Consider the following 23,821-nt stretch of genomic DNA (forward strand, 5'->3'; position numbering starts at 1 on the left):
TTTATAACACAGGTTCGTATTTATAGCTAACTATTGTTATGTATCACAGTGTATTACATGCACCACAGTGTCACATTGTAGAAGTTTTTTGTGGTGTTATTGAGACATCTTTCAGTGAGATTCCCGGTACAATAGAAGTAGCATATTTTATAACATTGCATACAGTAAGGCTCCTAGAATATATTTTTGGGTTTTGATATATATGTGTTCCATTTCCTGTTTATTTAGAAAACTGTGTTATTAATCCACTTTTCTGAAGGAAAATATACATGCTCTGGGAGAGTACATCTCAGCATAGTAGCATTTTGATCTTTGGAAATAAACAGACTTTTTAGAGTTAATTATGAAAAATCAATACTGTGTTAAGGACTTGGTGCCGTGATATTCAGATGGACAAGTCTTTGTGTAATTGTGGCAGCCCTTTTTATACTCCTGTTTACTTTGTGCCTACATGCTTCTATACTTTTCCTAATATTTTTTTTAATGCAGAAATAGTTCTTAAGTAGTGAATAAACACTTTCATATGTGATGTCATTTTCTATTTATAAAAATGTCTTTGATTTAAAAGAACATCTCATTTGAAAGACTGCAACAGAAGTTTGTCAGTTGTCAATTGTTAGTGTTTTTACTCAAGTAGCTGCAAGACTTAAATTGGCCAGGCTTGAAAATAATTTTATATGTATAAAGAGTCTAGAAAGAAAGCTTTACATTTAAGAATTCTTTAAGTCAGCATTTTTAAACAATAAGACCTATGAGTTCTTATTTACTGTATTGAGAATTGATAACAGGAACTTGTGCGTGTTGAGCTTGTATAGCTTCCACTACATAAATATTTTTAGGTTAGAGTTAATTTTATACATAAAGAAGGAAATCATGTCATCACTGGATACGTGCATTATGTACAGTTCGATTTTGTTGATTTAACTTTGATTTTTCTTTTTTGTACCTTCATGTGCTTATTCACAGTTTTGTAAATATCCCCGTATTGTTGAAATAATTACATTTTAAAAAGAAATATGTATACTGTTTTTGAATACTGAACACAAAAATTGCGTGAAATGAAAAAATACTCATTCCGACCTTTCTAGGGATTTTTAGCAAGGGGGGAAATGAAACAGCCCATTGCTGTCTTAAAAAAAATGTACTACTCTAATAGTTTGCTCTTTCCTTTCTCAGATTAATAATTACTAATATATATCAATTATTAAAATGGCCAGAAATAGAATTTTTCTCAGTGTTTTTACATTTCTTTTTTTTCCCCTTCCCAGCTGAAAGACACAAAGTCAGCAGACCAGAAAACAACATTGCTTCATTTTCTTGTAGAAGTGTGTGAAGAAAGCTATCAGGATGTCCTGAACTTTGTTGAGGATTTTCAGCATTTGGATAAAGCTAGTAAAGGTTTGTGTAACTAACTAAAAGTTTTGATTTTGACACATTTCAATGTCTTGTGTATAAGATGATGCTTATTTTTTACTAACAATATTGAAGAAATAGATATTAATAATCAATATCTCAGATCAGTAATTGAAGCTGCTGCGAATGGTCTTGAATTGTTTGGTCCTCTAACACTTACTACAGGACTTCTCATTACAGTTCCTCTAACATATTTTCTAGAACCATTTTCCATACTGGATTTCTTTTAAAAGTTCTTTTCTGTTACCTGATCTTAATTCCAATCTTTGATCTTTTATACGGTAAGTGTATCATTCACCATCTTCTAATTCAGACGTGTAGAAAGGCTGTCCTGGCATCACTTTATTTTATTTTATTTTATTTTTTTCAAAACATGGTACAGTTTCATCTTCCCTACATGTTTCTTTTTCATGCAACAGTAGCATTGGAAGTCAGTAAAACGTGTAGTTTCATCATGCAATATAGAATCTGTATAAGCACCAGCAGAGTTTTTTGAAATTAACTTCTTAATTAAAAGCTCCTTTTCTACATTTTATAAGTTTAAGTAATTTAAACAGGCAAAGGACAAGGGTAGAAATTGATGGTACCTTAGCACTGTCCTTCTCTGGCAGGAAAAAGTGATTTGATGGGCTCAGTTAAAAATATTTTAGTTTATGTCAGTTTGGAAAATATCACTGTTTATCTATAATGTTTTGTAGATTGTCACTCTCATACCTCAGTCAGTCTCCCTGCCACAAATTACAATTTTGCAAAAGATGCCTCTGATAGAGGACTTGAGATAGTGGTCACTTACATAGAGTTAACTTTCTGCTTCTTAAAATTTCCAGTTTTACTTGGTGTATTATAACCCCAAAAATTTCAATTATTTTTAAATAGCTGTCAAATGCTTCAAGCCCTTCACCTAACTGTTTATACTGGTAATAGAAACAGTTTCTGCTGTATCTTAATTTGATGTGTTTGACATTATTTTCAGTGTTAACTGGTCACTGATTTTTTTTTCATCACTAAAATGCTATTGTATGTATTGTGGTTGAGTTTATTTTTATCCTTAATAGAAGGCAGTATTTTCAGTGTAGACAGTTGTCTTATATGACACTGCTGACTGTTTTCTGGAAAATTTCTGAGATCTAGATCACTGACCATTCAAACAGTAGCCAGTAAAATTATCAGTTAGCCCAGGCTTTTTGTTCTGTTCTAGGCATCTGGTAATCACTAGCAGAGTCTTTGATCTCACTCAATATGAGGTAGGATGGAAATCAATGATCATGTTTTCAATTTTATATATTGAATTCACTACAGCGTATTCTGAGATGCATTTTGCATTTCAGTTTTCCTGTGTGAAGAAGACAAAAGCTTAGGATATCTAACAGATTAGGGTATCAGTGTGTTTGTTTATATTTGTTTTCCTCCCTGCAAAACTCCATTCTGTTTTTCAAAGACTCCTGCTGCACTGGAATTTTGGAAAACCCAGCAGATCACAAAAAACTGTAACTCACGGAGTTTTTATAAACCTTTTAGTACTTCTGTAAAAGTACATTTTGATGAAGCAAGTTGATTTAATATGCACCGACTTTTGTACAGTAAATTTTTAATGAAGTGGCTATTTTTGCTTGAGCTTAGCAGAAGGTCAGTTATAAAGAAAGTCTGTGAATCTGTTCAGTCACATCCACTGTAATGGTCTCATGTATTACTGATATGCTGATGAAGTCTAACAAGTTGACCAAGAGAGCTGGAAATTCATAGCAGATATTACAAGCCATCATTATGGCTGCTAGGAACAGTGATAGAGGGGAAGTAATAAAAAATCTTTTCTATAGTCAGATATGTGTATTCCAGAAGAAAAAAAAACAACTTGTGGTAGAACAGAGCTTTGGTACTGAGGGCTTAGAGGATTTCCTCCATTCTAAGATATTGTAATTTAGGGTTTAGTAGAAATAATCCATCCTGATTTGCATTCCTGGGAGGCAATTTACACTTCCAGTAAATTTGGAAAACCAGTGGATCCAAATGCTATGTCTAAGGGTTACAGGCTGCTGATAGCCCAGAAGGGAGGAAGTCAGCCTTGGTTTTTCCTGTCATCCAATAGTTTCTATTCACACATATGCTGCTTTGTTCATTAAAGTTGTTGGGTGAAGAGACAACATTGCTCTTTTCTGCTTTTGTGTCATATTAATATATTGTTCAATTTTTCCCTGAACCATAGAGGTAGCATTTTGTTCCAGTACTTGTTTTTAAATCCTCTTCTGTAGCTTTTGTTCTGGCAAAGGTTAGGGCCTTGTACAGGTGGCAGAATTTAATTCCCTTCATGGTTTTACTGAACTTTGTTTTCTGAAGTAATTCTTAAAAATATTTTCCGATAATAAATCAATGAAGTTGGATAAGAATATTCTATTCTCCTATACCTTTGTTGCAAGCTATTTTTTTATTGAACTGGTTTTATTACCTGTCTGCATATTCATGTCTTCAGATACAATAATTTCACATTTTTATCTGACATAGAAGAATTATTTGCAGCTGTTCTTTAAATTTAAAGATATGTAAATACCATTTGAACAATATTAACAGAAAACTTGAAGTTGCACATATATATTTATACATAAAAAATGGAACTATACTGTGCACTTGTTAGTTTTGGCTTGATCATCTTTGAGTAATTGTTGAGTCTTCCACAGGTATCTCAAAACAAGTGTCTTAAAGGATGCTTTTTTGTAGAATTCTTCCTTGACATGACTGTCATTGTATTAGCCAGCCTATTTGTAGCATGCCTTGGATTTTTTTGGTTTATGCTTGCTCATTCTTCAAACTTCTCTTTCAAGTTATTTCTTATTCAAAATAGTGAACATTAGAACATTACAGCGTTCAGCAACTCGTTTACTTTTTATACTTCCCAGAAGAAACATTCATGCTTCTTTAATTTCATTAAACATTGTCCAGTGACCATACAGTGAGCTGTTAAAATGGCTTGTAAGACTTCAGAGCAGTGTCAAGTGACTGCACCAAGTAAATGGCAACACTATTGTATTTTATAAATTATTAAATATTTACAGTATGTAAACAATTGTTGCAGGAAAAATATTTTTTAAAATCCAATTTTGAGAGGCAAACAGTAAAGGACATATGACATGTGCAATTGAAGTTTGCTTCAGGGTATTTAAGGTATTTAATTTGTGGTTTTGGTTTCTTTCCATTGTATGCTAAAGTTTTCGTTTTTACTTCTGCAATACTAGAAGTAGATTTAATTCATTGTTACAGTACATGAATTAAAGATACCTTTTTACTTTGAAGTGTAACAAATCCTGTTTTCTAAGTGCTCTTAGATCAGCAGGAGGAACCTTCATTGCAGCTAATGAGCTTACAGATATGACAGTTCCTGAAGATTTCTATAATTAAAGCTGTCCTTTCTTTTAAACATAATGACTTCCCTGCTTTTCTGTTAGTATTCCAGACAAGAAATATTTTGGTAATTCAGTACAATTTACTAATTTCTTATTTTATGGTATTATAAAGTTTTATATTGCATTTATGCAGGCTGCTGTTTTACTTGATTGACTCTAATTTACACAGACCTCACAGGTAACTGTGTATTGAATCTTTCATATTGTACTAACACTGTAAAGCTGCGGATTTTCCTTTCTCCAAAAGACATTAACTCATCACAGCTTTACAAGTAACCTATCCATTTTCTCTCTTTTGAAACTTCATTTTTTTAATAGACAATTGATTTCACTTCAAAATTAAAAAAGCTAGAAACCAAATTGAAAATGTGAAGTTTAAACTGTATCAATGAAAAATAGGGCACCTCCACCTATAAAACTTTAAGACATTAGGGCAGCATGAGAGAAAAATAGTTACATATATGTCATAAGAATTCTATACGTCATAAGGAAAAGGTGTTTTTCTTATTAGAGAATTTCTAAGATAATGACAAGTTTCTCAGTACTATTTAATAATATATTTATTCTATGCATTTCTTGGGTTTTGATTTGGGTCACAAATTCACAGGCTCTTGTTTTCAGGCCATCAAGGTTATATACTCTGTAGGGAAAAAATGTGGATATCTGCTGAAATACAAAAAATATTGAATGGGTTATGCAGAAATCGATTGCAAGAGGTACCTTAAAATGGTGGAAAAGGCAATTAAAAAAGCTGAATGCATTGTGCAGATGTATGGACCCTTAAAGGTGAGAAAGCTTAATTTTAATGAGTAGGAAGGTGCTGAAGTTGCATTTAGATGTACATGTAGACTTGTGTATCTTGCTACCTATATACCTCAGGGAGTTTGATTTTAGAGTGACAGTATTGGATAGAAGATTGATAAATGTGGCCACTTTTAAACTTTTACTTTTAACTCTACTAGTCTGATATTCATTGCTATTCCATGCTAATAGTTCATTTGGAATCATTATTAACCACTCTTACTGCATATTTAAAACAGTTAGTTATTAACAATCTTACCCTAAATTATCTGCAAGTATACAACACACTGCAGTCAGCTCAGCACTTTGTGGTCCCCAAGGAAGCAGGTGGTGAGGCTCAAGAATTCTTCAGCAAGGGAAGCTGCCACTGATGCAAGGATCTTCTTTGTTCTCCCTCCTCTGAATTTAATTTCTTCTTTTATAAGATGGTTTTGTCTCTTGACAGATCGTGATCCACCACTGTACCATATCACTGTGTGCTGTGTAACACTGGGGGACCTTGGTCCCTGTGCTCAGGGCTAGTGCCACATCCTGTTGCTTGGCCATTTTTTCCTGCTTGCCTTAGCAGCTGCTTCTTTCTTTCAGTAGCAGCTCAGGGATGAATAACTGACAATCAGTGAGTTGTCATTCAGGTGTTTCTGTTTTCAGCTGTTTCCCATATTAAGAATTTCTGAGCTTAAACTGACCATTAAAAAAAGAGATGTGGTGTCAGACTGCATTTCTCCCAGGAGGCTTTTGAAGTTTATAACAAGTCCAGCAGGCCAGGATTCTTGTGGAGGTAGTATAGGGCATAGTTGCTGTAAGATCTGAGGCCTACTGCTACTGGTGATAGTACTGGTGAAATGGGTACAAAAATGCTTCCACATTGTTTACCAGTTACACTACATTGGTGTGCTCGTATTTGAATTAAAAAAAGAGACTAAAATCCTACTTAGGTGTTTTTTTCATGTGTGAAACTAACATCTACTCTGGCTACAGAAGGGAAAGTCTGAGTGCTAAAGAGCCAGTGGCATTGTCAGAGCTTTGGGAAAAAAAAAGATCTCAAAAAGAGTGTTGTATGCACCTTAGGCACACACACACAAAGAAGAAAGGGGAGAGAAAAGGTAAGAAAGCCAGAAAGTGGCTGTAGAGACAAGGGAAATCATTATTTTTGAAGAAAAAAAATATGATTTTTGTATTTTCAGTGCTGTGTGACACTGAGTATATCCAAGTAGATCTTTTGCTACTTTTAATGATATTTCATATCTTTGCTGGTGTTTACAGAAACACTCAATACTTTTCCTCTGCAGTATTTCTTTGTTAGTGCTCTAAATCCACCTGAAAATATGGGTGAGTTTTTTCTTCTTGGTTAGTGGGCTTTTTCTGGCTATGTTTTGTCATTTAAGTTTTCTTTTAAATGCTGCATTTATAATATGATGACAATTTTAGAGAATTATTCAGTAAACTCAGTCAGTTCAGTGTGATTTTTACATGGCAAAACTAATACTACATTTCCAGAATATTTTTTAATAATATGGTATAATTTTTTGTATCAGGCTAGAGGTCAGTATGTCACTGTCACTCTCTTAGAATAAAGGGGCCATAATAGCACAAGGGAAGCAAAATACTGGTAGACAAGAGGATGAAAATCGTGATTAGGAGATGGCAACATCCAAGCAAATTGTCATAGAGTGTGGGCATGATGTCTGAAATACTGACTGATGCAAAAAGTAGCAAAAGGTTTGCAGCAATAAACATGAGAGAACATGCAAGTATTGCTTCACTTTGGAGAATTATTTCTACTATTTAAGATTAAACAGGTATGGTTTCAAAGCTAGATTAAATATTGTTTTATTTTTAAGCAAGAATAATGATGGGATGGGAGAGATGGGAGTGAAAATTCTTCATAGAAATTTCTTGAAAGAAAAAAATTCAGAGTACGGTATTCTCATACTGTAAATACCAGTTTCATATTCTGCATCCTGAGATAATTGAGATGAAACTAGAAGTTTAGTAAGTGCATTTTTTATCAAGTTTTGCTGTGGCTTTTGTAATGTTGTGCTACTACAGAATATTTAAGAAACTGAAAAAATAATGATTTGAGCAATTTCATGTCTTTATATCTGACTTTATCGATATGAAGATTTATAAGGAAAGAATAATCCAACACAGACAGAGGTTAATGAGAGTAGCATAAAATAAAAATGAATTTATTGGTAGCTTTGGTTATTAATTTATTTTTTTCAATCCCATAAAATCTATGTTGACTTTAGTAAAGCACTTGATATTATGTACAATGGGAGAATATTAATTAGAATAAAAAGTAGAAGAAACAAAATACTGTCTTAAAAGGAACATGGTTAAAAAAAATAAATTGTGATATTGCACCAATAAGCATGTCTGACACAGGGTTAGATAGTTTGCCATATGAGAGGGGTATTGGTTTGTCATCACTGAGTGATCCTGAGGAAGCAGAATAAAAGAAAAGAAAATCAATAGCATGAAGATCATGCATCTTGATACTGTAATAAGAGCCTTGGTCAAAAAAAAAAGAGGATATTTTATTGTAAGTTAATCAGATAAGGTATTCCCAAAATAACTGGAGAAATTGTAATGCAAGAATTAAAGGGCTGGTGGGTCATCACCTGAGACACTGCAGAAATATTTGAAAACAGAAGCAGGTGAAGAGGCTTCTGGTATAATTGTAATATTAGAAAACCAGATTCAGAAGCCCTAAGAATGAAGTTGTTTTAACCATGAAAAACAGATGGTGGGAAATCTAATTATTGCTTACAAAAATAGCTGGAGCCATTCTGGAAGAGGACTGTGAGAGCTTAGGGGGTATGAGCAGGTGTAAGTAGGAGATTGTTTAGGCACACATGCATTGTATTCAGCAAACAACTTGGCTTTGTAGGCTCACTGACATTCAGAACCCCAGGGTTTGACTTCGTTTTTTAACTGGCATTTGAGTTGTATACTTCAGTTTGGCTTGGGTTTATTTCTGAATCCTTCCAGGATTAGGGGTTAAAGTTAAAGAGGTTTTTTTTTCATTTTCTGCCATTCTTCTATGTCCCTTCAGATTTTATACCATGGCTTTCAGAGTCACACAAGAAAAGATTGGCAATTATTTTATATGATCTTTTGTTGGAAGAGCTGGTTATATTTACGGGTTTGATTTTTTTTTTTTTTAATGTTTTCACTAAATTGAAAGCTGCACAGACAATGGTACCAAACTTAATAGCAGCATATTGTGAACTAGCCTTTATTTGAGGGTATCATCAGAAATATAGGCTTAAAGGAAAATATATCTAATAGTTATACACTGCTGAAATCAAAGGCATGCTGAAATCTTAAGTTCAAGAAAAACCTAAGATCATGACAGAGGAAAAGAACCTCTTCAGGACAAAATAGAGTTATAAAGATTCTTGATCAAACATGTAAATGTTCAATGTCAAAAAACCTGAAGAACTAGTGTGAAAAACTCTGGCTTGCTGGAAGCAAGAGCTTGCAAATCTCTTGTATAGAATGTGTTAATCAGCTCTAGGCACTGAGTTATTTTGCTGAATTTCTCATCTGGGTAAAAGAGTGTAGCTGTTACTCAGCTGCTGCCTGCAACTGGTGTAGAGGACTTTTTGGTGTGTTGGGCTTTTGTCATGTTTTAAATTGGTGTTCCTTGCTAGCACTCAAAATATTAACATTATATACTATATGTACTATGTGTGTATGTCACATTAATTTATACTATGAACTCTTTATGCAAGATAAACGGTCTTGTGAAGAGTCCAAGCAATACTTAGATTAGGCACAAGTTGTTATATTCTGTGTTTCTTAGCATGGTGTGTGCCTAACCCTCAGATGCTTCTCATGACAGCAGAAGTATGACTTTCTATTAAAATCAGATTTGTTTCTGAGGCTGGTGAAGATGGAAACATGTCTTAGTCAACATTGTCAGCTTCTAATTTCAGCTATGCTCCCCAAACAAAAGAATTTTTGAACTACTGAAGCCAACTGACCTAACTGGTGATGATTTGCTGAGTCAAAATGTGCAAGTCTAACATACAATTGAAAAACTATTTTTTAAGTAACCAGAGGCTTTTAAAATGGTGATTATAAAGCAATTTATCACATTGCCATGGATCATTTTATAGTTGTCTTAACCTTTCTGCTATGAATGGGATTGTAGTTGCTATGCAGCATTTTACTGTGGTAATTTGGGAACTCTGTCAGGCTTTTATCAGAGAAGGATGTGTTTATTCTATGTATTTTATATTTTCTCTCACATAACTATTTGGTGGATGAAACTAGGTATCCACTACACAGTGTAGTAACATCATAGGGATACAGGCTTTCTCCAAAGAGTTTTTTTTTAAGATGAAGATGAAGATAACTATACCTTTACAGATATTTGCACTATATTATGAATGAAATAAATCATTAAAAAGAAAAAAGTCTTTGGACTAGAATTCACTGTGTGTTCTTACATCTTTATATATTGCTCCTATGAAACTTGAATAAATGCTAAGTTGCCTTCATAAATAATTGAAAACAAGTTTTAACCGATGGCAATAATATAGATCTAAGAAAGAACACATGCTAATTATCCTAAGATTACTCTGGTCACCTTGATATTTCAATCAACTATTTACAGATAAAGCGTTCAACTTTACATGCATTGCTTCAAATAAATGAAAGTTGTATCTCTCTTTTCCTGGCAAAGAAAATTTATGCTTTTTCTTCATCCTTCTATAAATCCCTGATGTTTCAGCTCCACTCCTTTCTTTTTCCTAAGTCCCTGTGTTGCTCTGTTGTACCCTCTCAAATGCTTGGCCAGCGCTTTTGCTCCAAAAAATTCTGTTGTGTTTTTTACCATACATAGTGCTTTTAAACTAGAGAACTGAGGTTTAGATTTTATGCATAGGTGTTTAATAGCCCAATTTTCTGTGTTTGAGAATCTTATTTTCTTTATGGTCGTTCATAAAAATGATTGTATTTTCTGTTTTAACAGAATGAGATGGAGACAAGCTTTGTGGTTTCTTAGAATATCTTGAAAACTTGTCCTTTGGTTAATCAGAGGAGACAGACTGGCATATGTATATCTCAGGTTCCCTAAAACAGAGTGTTAATTGGAATGCAAAACCTTGGGCATAAAATCAGATGAAAATACAACATTCAAACAGCATACATCTAGTGAGAATAAAGAATCTGTGTAAGAGGGGAGAGCTGAACATTGTAGAGCAACCTCCTCATCTTGCATTGTAATTTGTTCAGTATGCTTTTATTTCAGAATTAACAATGTAGCATGCTGACTTGGGTAAGGTTTTAACTCTTGCATTTTGGAAACAATGGTTTTTATTTAGTCTGTTAACAGAATGTGTGTTCTGTATTTTAGTCTCAGCAGAAAACCTGGAGAAGAGCCTCAAGCATATGGAGAGGCAGCTTCAACAGCTTGAGAAGGATTTGCAGACTTTTCCAGTTCCTGAAGATAAGCACGATAAGTTTGTAGCAAAAATGTCAATATCCTTTGAGGCACTCTGCAAATCAAAAATCCCTAAGTAATTTTACTGCATTGCTTTAAATTTTAAATTTATTTGCATAACTTCTGTCTAGTTTGTACTATCTATTTTTGAAAAATATGACTTATTTTTCCTCTCGAAAACTACATACATGAATAGTCCAATTAAAGGATTCCCCTGAATTGGAATGAATGAGGGGAAAATGCTCACTGGCGGTATATGAGTTTCTTAACTTAGTAAAGAGAAGTCATAATAGGAATGTTAAGCACTCTAGTGTTACATGGTATTTTTATGTCAGAGTCTCTTGGAAAAATATGTCTGTCACCCTGTGCCTCTTTGTTTTCTAGTGTATGCGTTACCATTGTGAATGTTTTTGTACATGCAACCGCAGAAACAGAAAATTTCTGTTATTCCAGAAATGAGATTCATAGCTCATGAAAACTGTTTTCTGGTGTTATTTTTGCCAAAATTCTTTTTCTCACTATTTGATCCAAATCATGCAGCCAACTTCACTGCCTGTCTTTCATAAGAACACCTTGTGACATGAAGATAATTAATTAAACTGGGGAAAAAAATAATTCTTTTGCTTAAACCTCTGTAGCAAATGTTGGCCATGTATGCTTGGCACCAAGACTAATCTGGAAGCAGAAATATGAGCAGACAGGTTGAAATTTGCTCTGCAGGCATGGTTAGGTTGTTACCTAGCTGGAAGACTGCTTTGTTATCTACAAAGGCTGGAGGACTCAGGACACAGTCCTCTTGATTCATCTCATCCTATTACACAAGCCTTGGCAAATGACCCCAAGGCCAGGTGGATGCACTGGCTCTTCCTGTGTGAGGGCCAGTTCTGTCTTTGTTAGATGCACTGCAACCCAAGTGTTTGCAACTTAGCTTCAGGCCTTCTATGGCTGCTGTGGGTTATCTTAACCTTCCAGTGTCGTTACTAATATTTTGTAAGTTTGGATATTTCGTTGTTGAGTTTGTTCTGTTTAATGTTGGTGGTGATGCCTTTTTTTCCCAGCTCAATGTGCTTTTGGGAGTTACGTTGCAGCCCACCAGCATGGTGTCTCTACAGTATGAAACATAAGTTTGATCCTGAAGAAACTGACAGCATAATAGGAGAACTAGGAGATGGTTCCTGAAGGCAAGAGATAAAATATTGCTAGGAAGTTAGAGGAAAATATATCTATGAGAGCTTTTGGAGAATATTGCTAGGACTTAAAAAGTCTGTGCTTGGTTTGGAAAATTATATGTAGTCTAGCAAGTTAGGAATGGAAAGCACTTGTTAAAAAATCTAAACTATGGAAAAGGACAGGCCCTTCTTCATCTGTTAAAATATAATAGACTATTTCAGTTGGAAAGGACTTACAACAATCATCTAATCTGAAATAGTCATGATGCAGGCTCTTCAAATACCTTCTAACTTTTTGTATTTTTTTCTAATGACTAAATTTTGAAGGAACAGTTAGTATACAGCTCTTCTTGGATATGTAGTTGTAAAAAAAGATAAGAATTAAATTAGCAAAATTCATTTGAGAATGAGTGAATCCTCCCAAAAATCTAAGGAGAGCAAGAGAAAAGTGGATAAATAAAGATGTAGTTTATATACACTGTATGCTAATACCAAACATCTAATATCCAAAAATAATTATGTAGAATGCCTCATTTCCCTTTGTGTTACTAACGTTTTGGGCATATATGAAACTTCCTGGCAGAAGTGAGTGGAATACTGTGATAAAAAGTTATCAGTTGTATTTAAGACAGAGTAAGCAGGCAGACCTTGTTGATAAGAAGCATAAACTTTTTCCAGGATTGAAATTCCCTCCCCGTATATGAAGACCATTAGAGTAGTTTACTGATTGCTTAAAAAGGATAGTGATCATCTTAGGAAATCCAAAGGAGGATCTACAATTCATCTTTTTCAGGCATCTCAAAAGCTCTAATCCTGCTAGAGAAGACATGGATTATCAATGTCTGTCAAGAAGATAAGTCATAGCCATGAAGTTAAATTCGTTCTTTGCATCAGTTTTCTCTAGGGAGAATTTCAGTTGACCCTACTGTGTAATATTTTAAATGGAAGGATGATGTTACATGAAGGAATCAGTAGAATTCTTTTTCTTAATATAAAATAAGTAGCAATAAATCCCCAGGAGTAAACAAAGTGGTCACAAAACACTTGAACAAATTTCAGAATTAACTCAAATATAAACTTAATGGACTACAGACTCTTACATGAACTAAGCTAGCTGGAGGCACAAACTTCCTCTTGCACCTGAAGATTCGTAGAATAATTTGCGTTGGAAGGAATCTTAAGGATCATCTGGTTTCAACCTCTCTGCTATGGGCAGGAACACCTTTCACTAGGTCAGGTCAAAGCTGAAAAGAAGCCCACAAGTTTTTTAGAAGGGCTACAAGGAGGATCTTCAAGTCAGGCTTTCACCAAGAAAACTGATGAAGACTAAATATGAAATGAACATGTATTAACTGGAAGTAAAATGTGATGGAAGAGAGTCATTGTGTATTTTGTAAGGAGAAACCATCCTTTGCAGGTCTGTTGCAGCATGCAGATAAAGGTAAGAAGCCAATAGAACATAAGTGAATTTCCATTCACATTTCAACAAGGTGTTTTCACAAAGACTTATAAGGAAAGAATTTTCTTAGGTTAAAAAGTGGTTTAATTACTTTTTTTTTAATTAATATGTTTGAAAAAAATCCTTACATCAAAGGGAGATACTGATAAATGCTGACAAAGCAACAAGTGAACTTCATTGATTATAGACTGATAGATCTGAAGGAGAAACACTCTATTAGAACAATTGGGAACAAATCCAGTTGAGAACAAGGAGAAAACATAAACAACAAGGTACTGTAAAAACCAGCAATACTCTTACATCATCAGTTCTTCCATTACTCCATCTCAAAAAGTGTAATATGTATCTACTGATGTGGCAGAGAATGGTGGCAATGAGCAGCAGCTAGCAATAGGTTATAAAGAAGGAATGTTTTAATAAAGTAATACTCTGATGATAGAAAATCAAAAAAGTTAAGAAAATACAGTAAAAATACTAGTAATTTTGTGTCCCATGCAGAAGGAAAGAGAGGAATATATTCTTTGTGTCTTTAAATAACCATGGGTTCATCTCATGTGAAATACTGTCCAGCAGGCTAAAACACACTGACAGAAATGTTTTCATGGACAATAGACAATTAAACTGAAAATGTGAATGCATTTCATATAAGGCCTAGATAAGTAGCTCAACAGTAGCCTAGAGGCAGCTTTAGCTCAGAAGAATGACTAACATACAGATTGCTAGAAACTGAATGCTACATCACTTGAATTATCATGCTACATTTGCCAAGTTTTGTTTCCTCCTTGTTTTCCCTAATTGTTGGGTATTGACTGCTGTCAGAAACTGGCAAAATAAATATTTGGTCTTAGAATAACTCAGTACAGGTAAAACCAACTCTTAAGATCCGATTAGTGACCTGAGACCATATGCTGAAGTCAATAATACACATTTTATTTAACAGTAAATGGGGGTGGGTAGGGGGAAAGGAAGGGAGATGTAAAGCGGGAGATAGTCCCCACTTGTGGATCCAATGGTATGGTGTTAGTCTTTCTTCACTTTAGGCTTCTTGGTGATGGTATGTCCTGAGGTGGTTCAAAGCTTTTCACTATTTATATAGTTTAGCAAACAAATAAATTAATGCTCACTGGCTACACAGTTCTCTTACTGTTAGTCCTGTGCTCAGTCTTTCTCTTCATTTGAGTCAGTGCATTTCTTGTTTCAGTGGGTTGTGATCTTCCCTGCCAGAATTACCTTCACCCAACTGGAGCTGATTTCAGCACAGTTGCTGAATTGGCTTTCCTTGTGGACTAGAAATTCTATGTTCTTTGTGTCCATTATCGGTGATCTATTCTTCGCCTCCAGCTTTGTTGCCTTCCCCTAGGTCTGAGATAACACCCAACAATAGTACCATCTTTCTCTTATCTTGAGTTCCTGTCACAGTGGCTTAATTTATAGTCCCTTATATTTGGAGGCATATTCTTCAGTAGTCACTGTTGCCCGTCTATCCCATAACTCGGGGTGATCTTTGTTTGACCAGTGATATTTGTATTTTCAGTTGCTTCTTTACACAGATTTCCACAGAGGGAATTGTTGTCTGGATGCATTAACCAGGATTTGCTACCCTGATCTCCCCTCTGCCAGGATAGAAACAGCCTGTCGCTCCCTTCTATGCTTATCTCATGGTGATGTTCTACGGCCTGAAGAGTGCTTGAGACAGGCAGCTGTGCTCTTTAAGTCCTTACACCAGCCGTACTACATATTTCATTGTATTAGACTATTCAAATACAATATGTTGAGTAGTAAATATTATAAACAGAAGCAGTTTACCCTCACCTACTACCTGACCCAGCAGACAGACAGCAATTTCTAAACAGCATAGTTGCCTACGGTCACTAGTCATGTCTGTGAACACACTAATTAAAGCAGCTCACTTTTAGCAAAACAGGAACTTCAATAAATTACAAAGCAGAAAAGGTTTGATGTAAAGGTTAGATAATCCTGCACAGCATGATGAAACCTGGACCTGTTTTTACTTTTATTCCTATGACAAGGAAATCTGAATGGTGATGATGTCTTGAAAAGCATGCAGCTCATAAAAAGAAACCAGCAGGAAGTCTTAAAAAAGAAGGATAGTGCTTTGTAGAAAATAATTTTTCATCCTGAGTACAATTAAGCTTCGTGGACAAGCAGGCCATTACATCCTGTCGCTAAATATCACAACCCAAAGCCCCCTAATGAACTGATTAGCATTCTTGTTTCTTTAGGAAGTCAGAGACATGCACAGTTGGTTCACTCTTTTATTGACAAAGTCTGTAATTATGAATATTTCTCCTATATATTAGATTGCGTTAATTTGTGAGCCATCGTGTGTATGCTAGCTGAAAAGAAATAGTTATTATCTCAATTCTTCTGTTTCCTTTAATTAGGAAAGTCAAAGAATATTGAATTGATATCGATCTAACGTATTAAATCCATTGAGTGAAACTGTTCCATAAAAAGCACAGTGAACAAAATACATTTGTACATTCAAAATAAAAATTTAGTGGGTTTAGGAGAGTATTTAAATTGCATATTAAAAGTTTAATTAAGTGATTTAGTCAACATGCTGTTTATCAGTAGAGCTTCCATCTTCTGATTTTCCAAGCAGCAGCTGAGAAAGTTTGAGCTTGCTGATAAAAGTGGTGTTGATGGTGTTCTTTTACAGAAACTTATGGAACTAATACTTGAGAGACAATCAGCTGATTGCTGCTTTTCAGCTAGGAAAAAAATCCTTTATTTTGATCAATTAGCTGTTCCTTTGCCATTTAATTTGATTTGTTGACATTGCAGAAAGGGGAGGAAGAAACAGTACTTAAATGAGTCAGAGCCTTCACTACCAAATGAGGTAAAAGAAACCCATTTCAGCTGCAGGGAAGGGACTTGCTGCCTCCAAACTGTTGGTTATTTAATTGACCTCATAGTTTGAAGGTCCCCCTGTGCAACATAAATGAATCTGTAAGATGTCCTTGCATCCTAAGGATTTTGTGGATTACAGAACCTAAACTCTTCAGGTAAAAAAGGGTTGTGTGTTGCTCTTTGGTAGAAGGTCAAAATGTTAACTGTGTGGACAGGTAATGAGATAGGGCATTGGCAACCAGTGTAAATTTAATTTAGGTCTATACTTCTTTTAATATCTGGTCTGGACTTGAGGCATATATTATAGCTAGCACTGGTTTTACTTGTAATATATGATACATACACAGTGGATGCAGCAACTTTGTGTGATACAAATACCTGCCAATTTGTTTTAGTATTATAACCTAGAGATAAGTAGGAGTGAGTCAAAGAGAAGGTATTATTTGACAAGTACTCTTCAGAAGGTACTGATTTAAAAATTTAGACATTTCTATGTTTCTTGAACTATTATTTTCAGATGCAGAGATTTTCTGTTGAACCTTGGTATATGCATATAAAAAGAATTCTCTCTGACATGTATTTTTCAGACAATTGCAATTATTTTCCCAAAATGTGAGAAATCCTTAACAGTACTACAGCATTCACACTGCTTGCTCTTAGTAGAAAATCATTTGTTGAAATGGTTTGAAGTGACCACAAAGCGTTTTGCACCAGTCTTCAAAAGGTTTGCCATGTTTTGTGGAGGCTGTTGTCATCCAGTATAGTGGCAGTCTCAGTTCCCTTTTGAAGATTCTTCTAAAATACAAGTGGTGAATACTGGCATCTTTTATGAAAGTGTTTGGTAGAGATTAAAGTTATTCATCATCTTTTCTAGGGTAACAGCTGTTTTTACTTAGCTTGATATGCTACACTATGTTAGTATCTTATATACACAATGTATTAAAATCCATATAAACTTCAGACAAGCAATTCAATGTGAAAAGAGCTGCCATAATATGCAAGACCAAACATAGAGCAGTTAGAAATTTTGCCACAGATCTTGTCTCAGCCGTGCAATGCTGTCCTGTTACATTAATTAGCAGAACGATCTGTAGTCCAGTGATTCCAAAAAGGCAGTCCATGAAGTAAAGCCATTTCAGAAAAAGTTAACAAATACCAAACTACTTGATATTGTTTTCTTCCCACCTGTGTTGCAGCTCAGCTGTACTTCTGTCTTCATTCATCCAAAACCAATGAATTGTGTAGTTGATAATGTGTATGTATCAACCTATTCATAATAATTACAGTTGGGATTGCTGTACTCAGTAGTATTCCCTGTTGTTTCCATTTTAGCTAGAGCTGGCTAACAAAAGCCATATTTAAGGAGAAAAGGAAGAGGAGTTATTAAAAGTACCTAAATTGAAGCACAGTCTCAGTAGAATGCCAAGAGCTTAGAGGTATCCCATAATGCACCAGATGGAAAATAAAAATCTCAGTATTCGTCATGTCTGGCATTGAAATATTAGATAGCAAAACATCCTGCCAGAATACTGTTATTTTGTCTTTAAAATTATGCATCAGATATTCAAGGGGAGTCAGTTTACAACAGTATAAAATTAACCATCTTGTATGGACTCTATTAACCTAGCTGTAATTTTAGCGGTGTCTTGAAGAATATCACAGAAATTTTCTCTCACTTCCTCCACTCCCCAGGTTTTCTTTTCAGGATATTTTTTGGAATTTACAAGATGAAGTCTACATTTGACTGATAATTTCAACCCTTTTTTTGTTTTGCTTCCTAGAAAATGAAAAATACTGGAGTGTTTAATATCTGGCATTTATGTAGAGGACAGCAAAACTAATTTATCTATTTTTCCTTTACCCTTCACTCTATGAAAATAAACAGCCTCACAATTGCAAAAAACTATAATTTTTCATAAGATCTGCTAATAGTCAAAGAATCACAAATAATAATTATCCTAAATTTTAGGATCAAAATTTAACCAGATGTAGGAATTATTTTTTCTAGTTTCACTCTTCTTTGTTGTTTTGGTTGTTTGTGTTTTTGTGAACTGGTGACATTTCTTTTGACGGTCTTAGCTTGTTTTGTCATGTCTTGTTTCACATGATCCTTTTCTATATAGTCCTTGGGCAGCATTTATAGACAAACCTCTCATCATCTTTCTCTGCTTTCCTACCAATAGCTTTTTAAGAGTCTGAATAATTTTTTAAGAATCTCAAGTGTAAAGATCAGTTTCCTGTGCGCTATGCTCATCTTGGGAGCTGAGTAAAGGAGATTCAAATTGGTGTAGAAGAAAAGAGGGTTGGCAGCATCAGTTCTCTTTGATCTGTTGCCAGCCACTCAGCACAGGCAGTGTGGAGCTGCTTATGAGCTGCATCTTGTGAAGTTACTAAAAGCATGAAAAGAAGTTTGTACTGGCAAAAGAGCCACATTGAGAAAGTCTGAAATTAGGTGGTTGATGGGTGATGGAAGATGTATCTTTTAAAATTGTTGAATCTTGACTTTAGTTAGTCCTTTTTCACAAGACTGTCGTAGGGGAGGTTGTTCTGCACTTATATAATCAGCTAGTAGCCATTAGTGACTAATTAGAATATTGTGAAAGTGCATTATCGCTCCCTTCCTGCACATATCTGAGATCACTATTGTGTGAATTTCTGGCCTGGATTCTAAATCACAAAAAAACCCCCAGGAACTTCTTACTTGTTATTTTTAAAGCAACCTTAAGCAACCAGGACACTTAACAGTGCAGCTGAAATGGAATTCAGCTTCTAAACAAAACTAAGCTAAAAAAGGAGTGCATTGCAAAAAACCTGAAGAATGAAAACAGTCATCCAGCTGTAAAACATTAATATGTACTGGTCACTAGTGGAGTTCCCCAGGGCTTGGTATTGGGGCCAGTCCTGTTCAACATCTTTATTGATGATCTGCACTACAGGATTGATTTCACCCTCAAGCAAGTTTGCTAACAACACCAAATTGGGTGGGACTGTTGATCTGCTGGAGGTAGAAAGGCTCTGCAGAGGCATCTGTGCAGCCTGGGATGATGGACTGAGGCCAGTGGTACGAGATTCATTAAGAAAAAATGCCAGGTTCTGTGCTATTCTGTTGGTCTAGATTTTCATGCACTTGAATAAAAATTCTGCGCTTTATAAAGTGACCATAGTGTATTTATTCTGTAATAGAAAGTGTGCAAACACAGTAAATTCTCTTTTGCAGTAGAGGTGGGCAATTTAGAGTAAAAATAAAATGGCTATTTCTTGTCTTTTGTAGTATTCACTGCAGCAGAAAAATAAGGGAACATAAATATTTGTTTATCTACCCTTCCATTAAAGTACACACTTCCTGAAGTTGCCCAACATAGAGAAATGGCCATGTAGAATATTTTGTCTTTGAGCTTCTTTGGCAAACTACGTTATTGGAAGTTCTGAATAAACATAGAGGTTTTTATTTTATATGCAATATTTTGATGCTGTTTATAAATTGCTTATCTTTTATAGAAGTAGTTTTATTGTTTTCACCTCTAATTTAATTAAGTTGTGTTGACATTGTGAATAGCCTTAGAAAAATCATAAATACCTAATGTGGCTTTCAGGAACAGAAATAAATGCATTGCTGTTACAATGAAGTTTTTTATCTTTCATGAGTTTTACTTTTGATACTGTTTATCAATATTTCTGTTTTTACTCTAATTTTATTAGGGACTGTAGTATTTATTGATAAAGTATTCAGGTTAATTATTGGTATCTGTACCTAAATTCCTAGGATATTGTAATTTATATACCTAAGCATTTAGTTTCAATAAGAAGACAATGATACTAAATAAACTACATGGGTGCTTGAAGTTAGATTAGTTACATACCTTTCATTTCATTTCATAAGAAATTATGTAGTAATTGAATGATCTTTAAATTTAAAGTGGTTGAGGTATTTTGATGAAAGTCCCTGAATTTATTCATAGGCTTAGTATACACAGTAAATACCAGGAAGCATATACAACATGAAAGGAATTCTTTTGGTCCTTATTTGAGGAAATAAGAAATTGGTATGACATACAAGTCAATGTTAAATGAAAGCAGTGTTTTTGTTTGGATTCACTGAGTATTCTTGAAGCCTTAACAGCAATGTACAGCTTCCTAGTTCATGCCAAAGAAGATTTTCAGAAACTTTCACGGATGCACGAGAATATGGAAAAACTCTATCAGAATGTGATGGGGTATTTTGCCATTGACCTGAAGAAAGTTTCAGTGGAGGAGTTTTTAACGGACTTAAACAACTTCAGGATGATGTTCATGGTACAATATATTTATTTTATATCTAATGTTTCTTAGAAGTTATATTTTGTAGCCTTATCTATATGTATGAATTTGGATAATAAGCTGATTTGTGTCACATCTGGCTTCTTATTACATGGCTTAATTTACTGACTACGCTCCTGCAGGAATATTGTATGTGCATGAATTTCGTGACAAAATCTGGAGGAATGATCCAGCTAATGCCTATAGATCAAAAGAAAGATTGAAAGATTCACTTAGTCATTCTGCCACCTACTCCTCATTGCAGCCTAGTCATTACAACTTATCATTACAACACATGTATTTAGGTTGCTTGCATGTTTCCCAGTCTTGTTTGGTTTTACTTGGTGGGTGTGGTTTTTTAATGATTTCACACAGTCTGAAGATATAGGTGGAAAAAATTACTTCTTTCACAGGTATTGAGAAACAGTTTGAAATTCATATAATTCGTATCCATCAGTTTTGAGGAAAGCGCTTAAACTGGAACCAATATTTAGCAACCATTTGGAACATGTAATGATTACTAAGCCTCTGCTGCTTCAGAGACTCACAACTAAAAACCAAGATACTATTCAATTGCAATAATTGTGCTTGACAAGTTACATATGCCAGATTTTTGGGAACAGGGGCATTGATTGTGTTTTCCTAACTTGATCAGTGCCTAATACAAAGCTCAGTAGTCTGATTTCAGAATTAATAAATATTACAAAATATTATTTTAATTTCTGATGTTTAAACCATATCTCCGATGCAAATGTTGTAGAATTTTAAAAGGTTAGGTTCATGTTGAGTTGGAGGCTCTAAGAAAGTGGTTGTGCTTTGTATTAATTTTCTCATATTTCTTCTTTGTGTCTTTAAAATTAGCACTGATGCTAGCCTCTACTTCACAGCAGTTTCATGGAGATAGATTAATTAACGCTTCAAAACAGTTAGGTATTATTGATGACCGTGATAGAAGAAACCTTGAGGAAAATTAATAATTCTGTCTTGCAGAGTAGTTAGAAGGCTATATGAAAAAGATGTGTAGATAAGGCATGAAACCTCCTATCATTCAATGACACTAATCAAAATCTTGAGTAGCTGCTCAGTTTTGAGACTTTTCAGAAAAGATTTTTGAGATGCCTAGCATGAGACAAATGAGCTGATTTTCACGATTGTTTAGTATTGGGGTTTATTACTGACAGAAACTGAAGGTGATGGTTATCTTAGAAAATTTAGTTCAGAAGACTTGTAAATTTGGTGCTAAAAAATTATTACGTGATTTTGAAGTCCAGACTAAAAGATGACTTGTCACCAGTAGGTATGGGAGAGTGCAGTTCAGTCAACTTGTTGTCATGCAAAGTTGATGATTTACATGAAGTATTTTCCTACTTACGATTTTTTTTTTATTCTTAATTAATGAAAATTTATTTAAAAGATTTTAAAATCTCTGTGTTTAAATCTGGAGCCCTAGACTTGTGTTTCATAGCTAACTTTGATTTGCACTTTGTATTTCAGTGTTATTTGGTAGCTGTGACAACTATTATTTGCACTCTGTGAGCACCAAATCTAGAGTACAGTCACTTGGCCAGATCCAAAAAAAAGGTGTGAAGCATCTTGCCTTCAGAGCTTTAGCTTCCACAGCTAAATTACTGGTACACTCAGTGGAACATCTTAGGTATCAGGTATCCCTGTTAACCTCCCTGTGTACTTTCACAGCATCATGGATGCTGCTAACAAGCTCATTCCTTTCCTGGGAAGGATAGCTTTCACGATGAAGATATTGTCTAATGGTTAGAATTTTCCTCCAGTTGTAGGAGAGGGAGCAAACACACCTTGAGGTAACAGCTCTTCTGTCCAAGACTAAGCTAATCAGGCTAATCATAGGGTACAGAAACCCCTTGCTCCTATTGGCACTAGGTTACTCTTCAGCAGAGACATAACTTCAAGAATCAGAAGAAGAGCAACAAAGTATAGGGCACAGTAAAAGTGTACCCTAGACTCTGTTTTTCCTTTATATGAAGCAAATACTTAAATAAAAATTATAAATTACCCTGGAAGTTGCAAGAGAGAACCCAAGAATGCCTCTAGTTTGGAAAATCAAGGTCTTGGCATTCCACTTACATTTCGTGTTGAAAACACATGTTGGATAGAATTTGGCCTTAGGGCATATTTGTAGGAGAGTTTGAGTGTCTAATCTTGTGTTTTAGTCAAAGGAGATGCATACTTAATAATTTAGTGGAATTTGGAAAGCTGTCTACCTGATGTCTCAAAGGAGATGTAACAACAGAAGTACCTGGTATCCTGGAGAAGCAACTTAAATAGTACTCAAGATATCATCAGCCTGAAATTTCAAGCTTTGACAAAGAATTTGTGGAAAATCGGTTTCCTGTTAGAGAAAGGCTGAGGGCAAGGTGTGATACTCCAAAGCATCCAATTTGCACTGCATATGAAGGTATAAACTGTTATGTCAGGCCCACTTGTTCAGTGTGGTTAAGAAGAATAGACATCTGCATTTGAATGACTGCAGTCTGAGGCTGAGTCCTACTGATATTATTTTTGGGGAAAAAGTAGGTGCAAAGTAGAAATTTTCTTCGTCTCTCTATAAGGAAAGTGTGTAATTTCTGCCAGTATTGTCAAGTACCAGGTCCCATTTGGGTTTTATCCAGTAATTTATCCAGTAGTTTATTCTACAGAATGCCCAGTCTGAAAATCAGCAAATAATTTGTCAAAATTATTTTAATTAAAAATTGTAGTATTTTTTAGGAAGCATCTACCCTCTTCTCCCTGAATCAAGAAATTTGACTGAGATGACTTTGGAGGAGTCACTGTGAAAGTACAGTTTTGCTTTGTATAAAAAATCCATTCTATTTTCGTTTTTCATGATGGAAAGCGTATTCTTCTTTAGTTATCCAACACAATATTTCTTCACAAGCTTTATGTGATAGTTTTTTCCCCCCCTTCTTTTGGTCACTCTCTATGG

At 34.7% G+C, this 23,821-nt stretch overlaps 1 protein-coding gene across 1 annotated transcript in view; it reads left to right on the forward strand.

Annotated features, from left to right (window-relative positions):
* DIAPH3 (diaphanous related formin 3) overlaps nucleotides 1-23,821 on the forward strand; it is a 213,683-nt gene that overhangs the window by 106,825 nt on the left and 83,037 nt on the right. Inside the window, exons 22-24 of the mRNA XM_036393070.2 lie at nucleotides 1,269-1,398; nucleotides 10,978-11,102; nucleotides 20,695-20,859. Coding sequence (XP_036248963.1) covers nucleotides 1,269-1,398; nucleotides 10,978-11,102; nucleotides 20,695-20,859 — 420 coding nt within the window. The remainder of the gene's footprint in view (nucleotides 1-1,268; nucleotides 1,399-10,977; nucleotides 11,103-20,694; nucleotides 20,860-23,821) is intronic.

This window comes from Molothrus ater, chromosome 2, assembly GCF_012460135.2.
Source record: "Molothrus ater isolate BHLD 08-10-18 breed brown headed cowbird chromosome 2, BPBGC_Mater_1.1, whole genome shotgun sequence".
NCBI classification, from domain to species: domain Eukaryota; kingdom Metazoa; phylum Chordata; class Aves; order Passeriformes; family Icteridae; genus Molothrus; species Molothrus ater.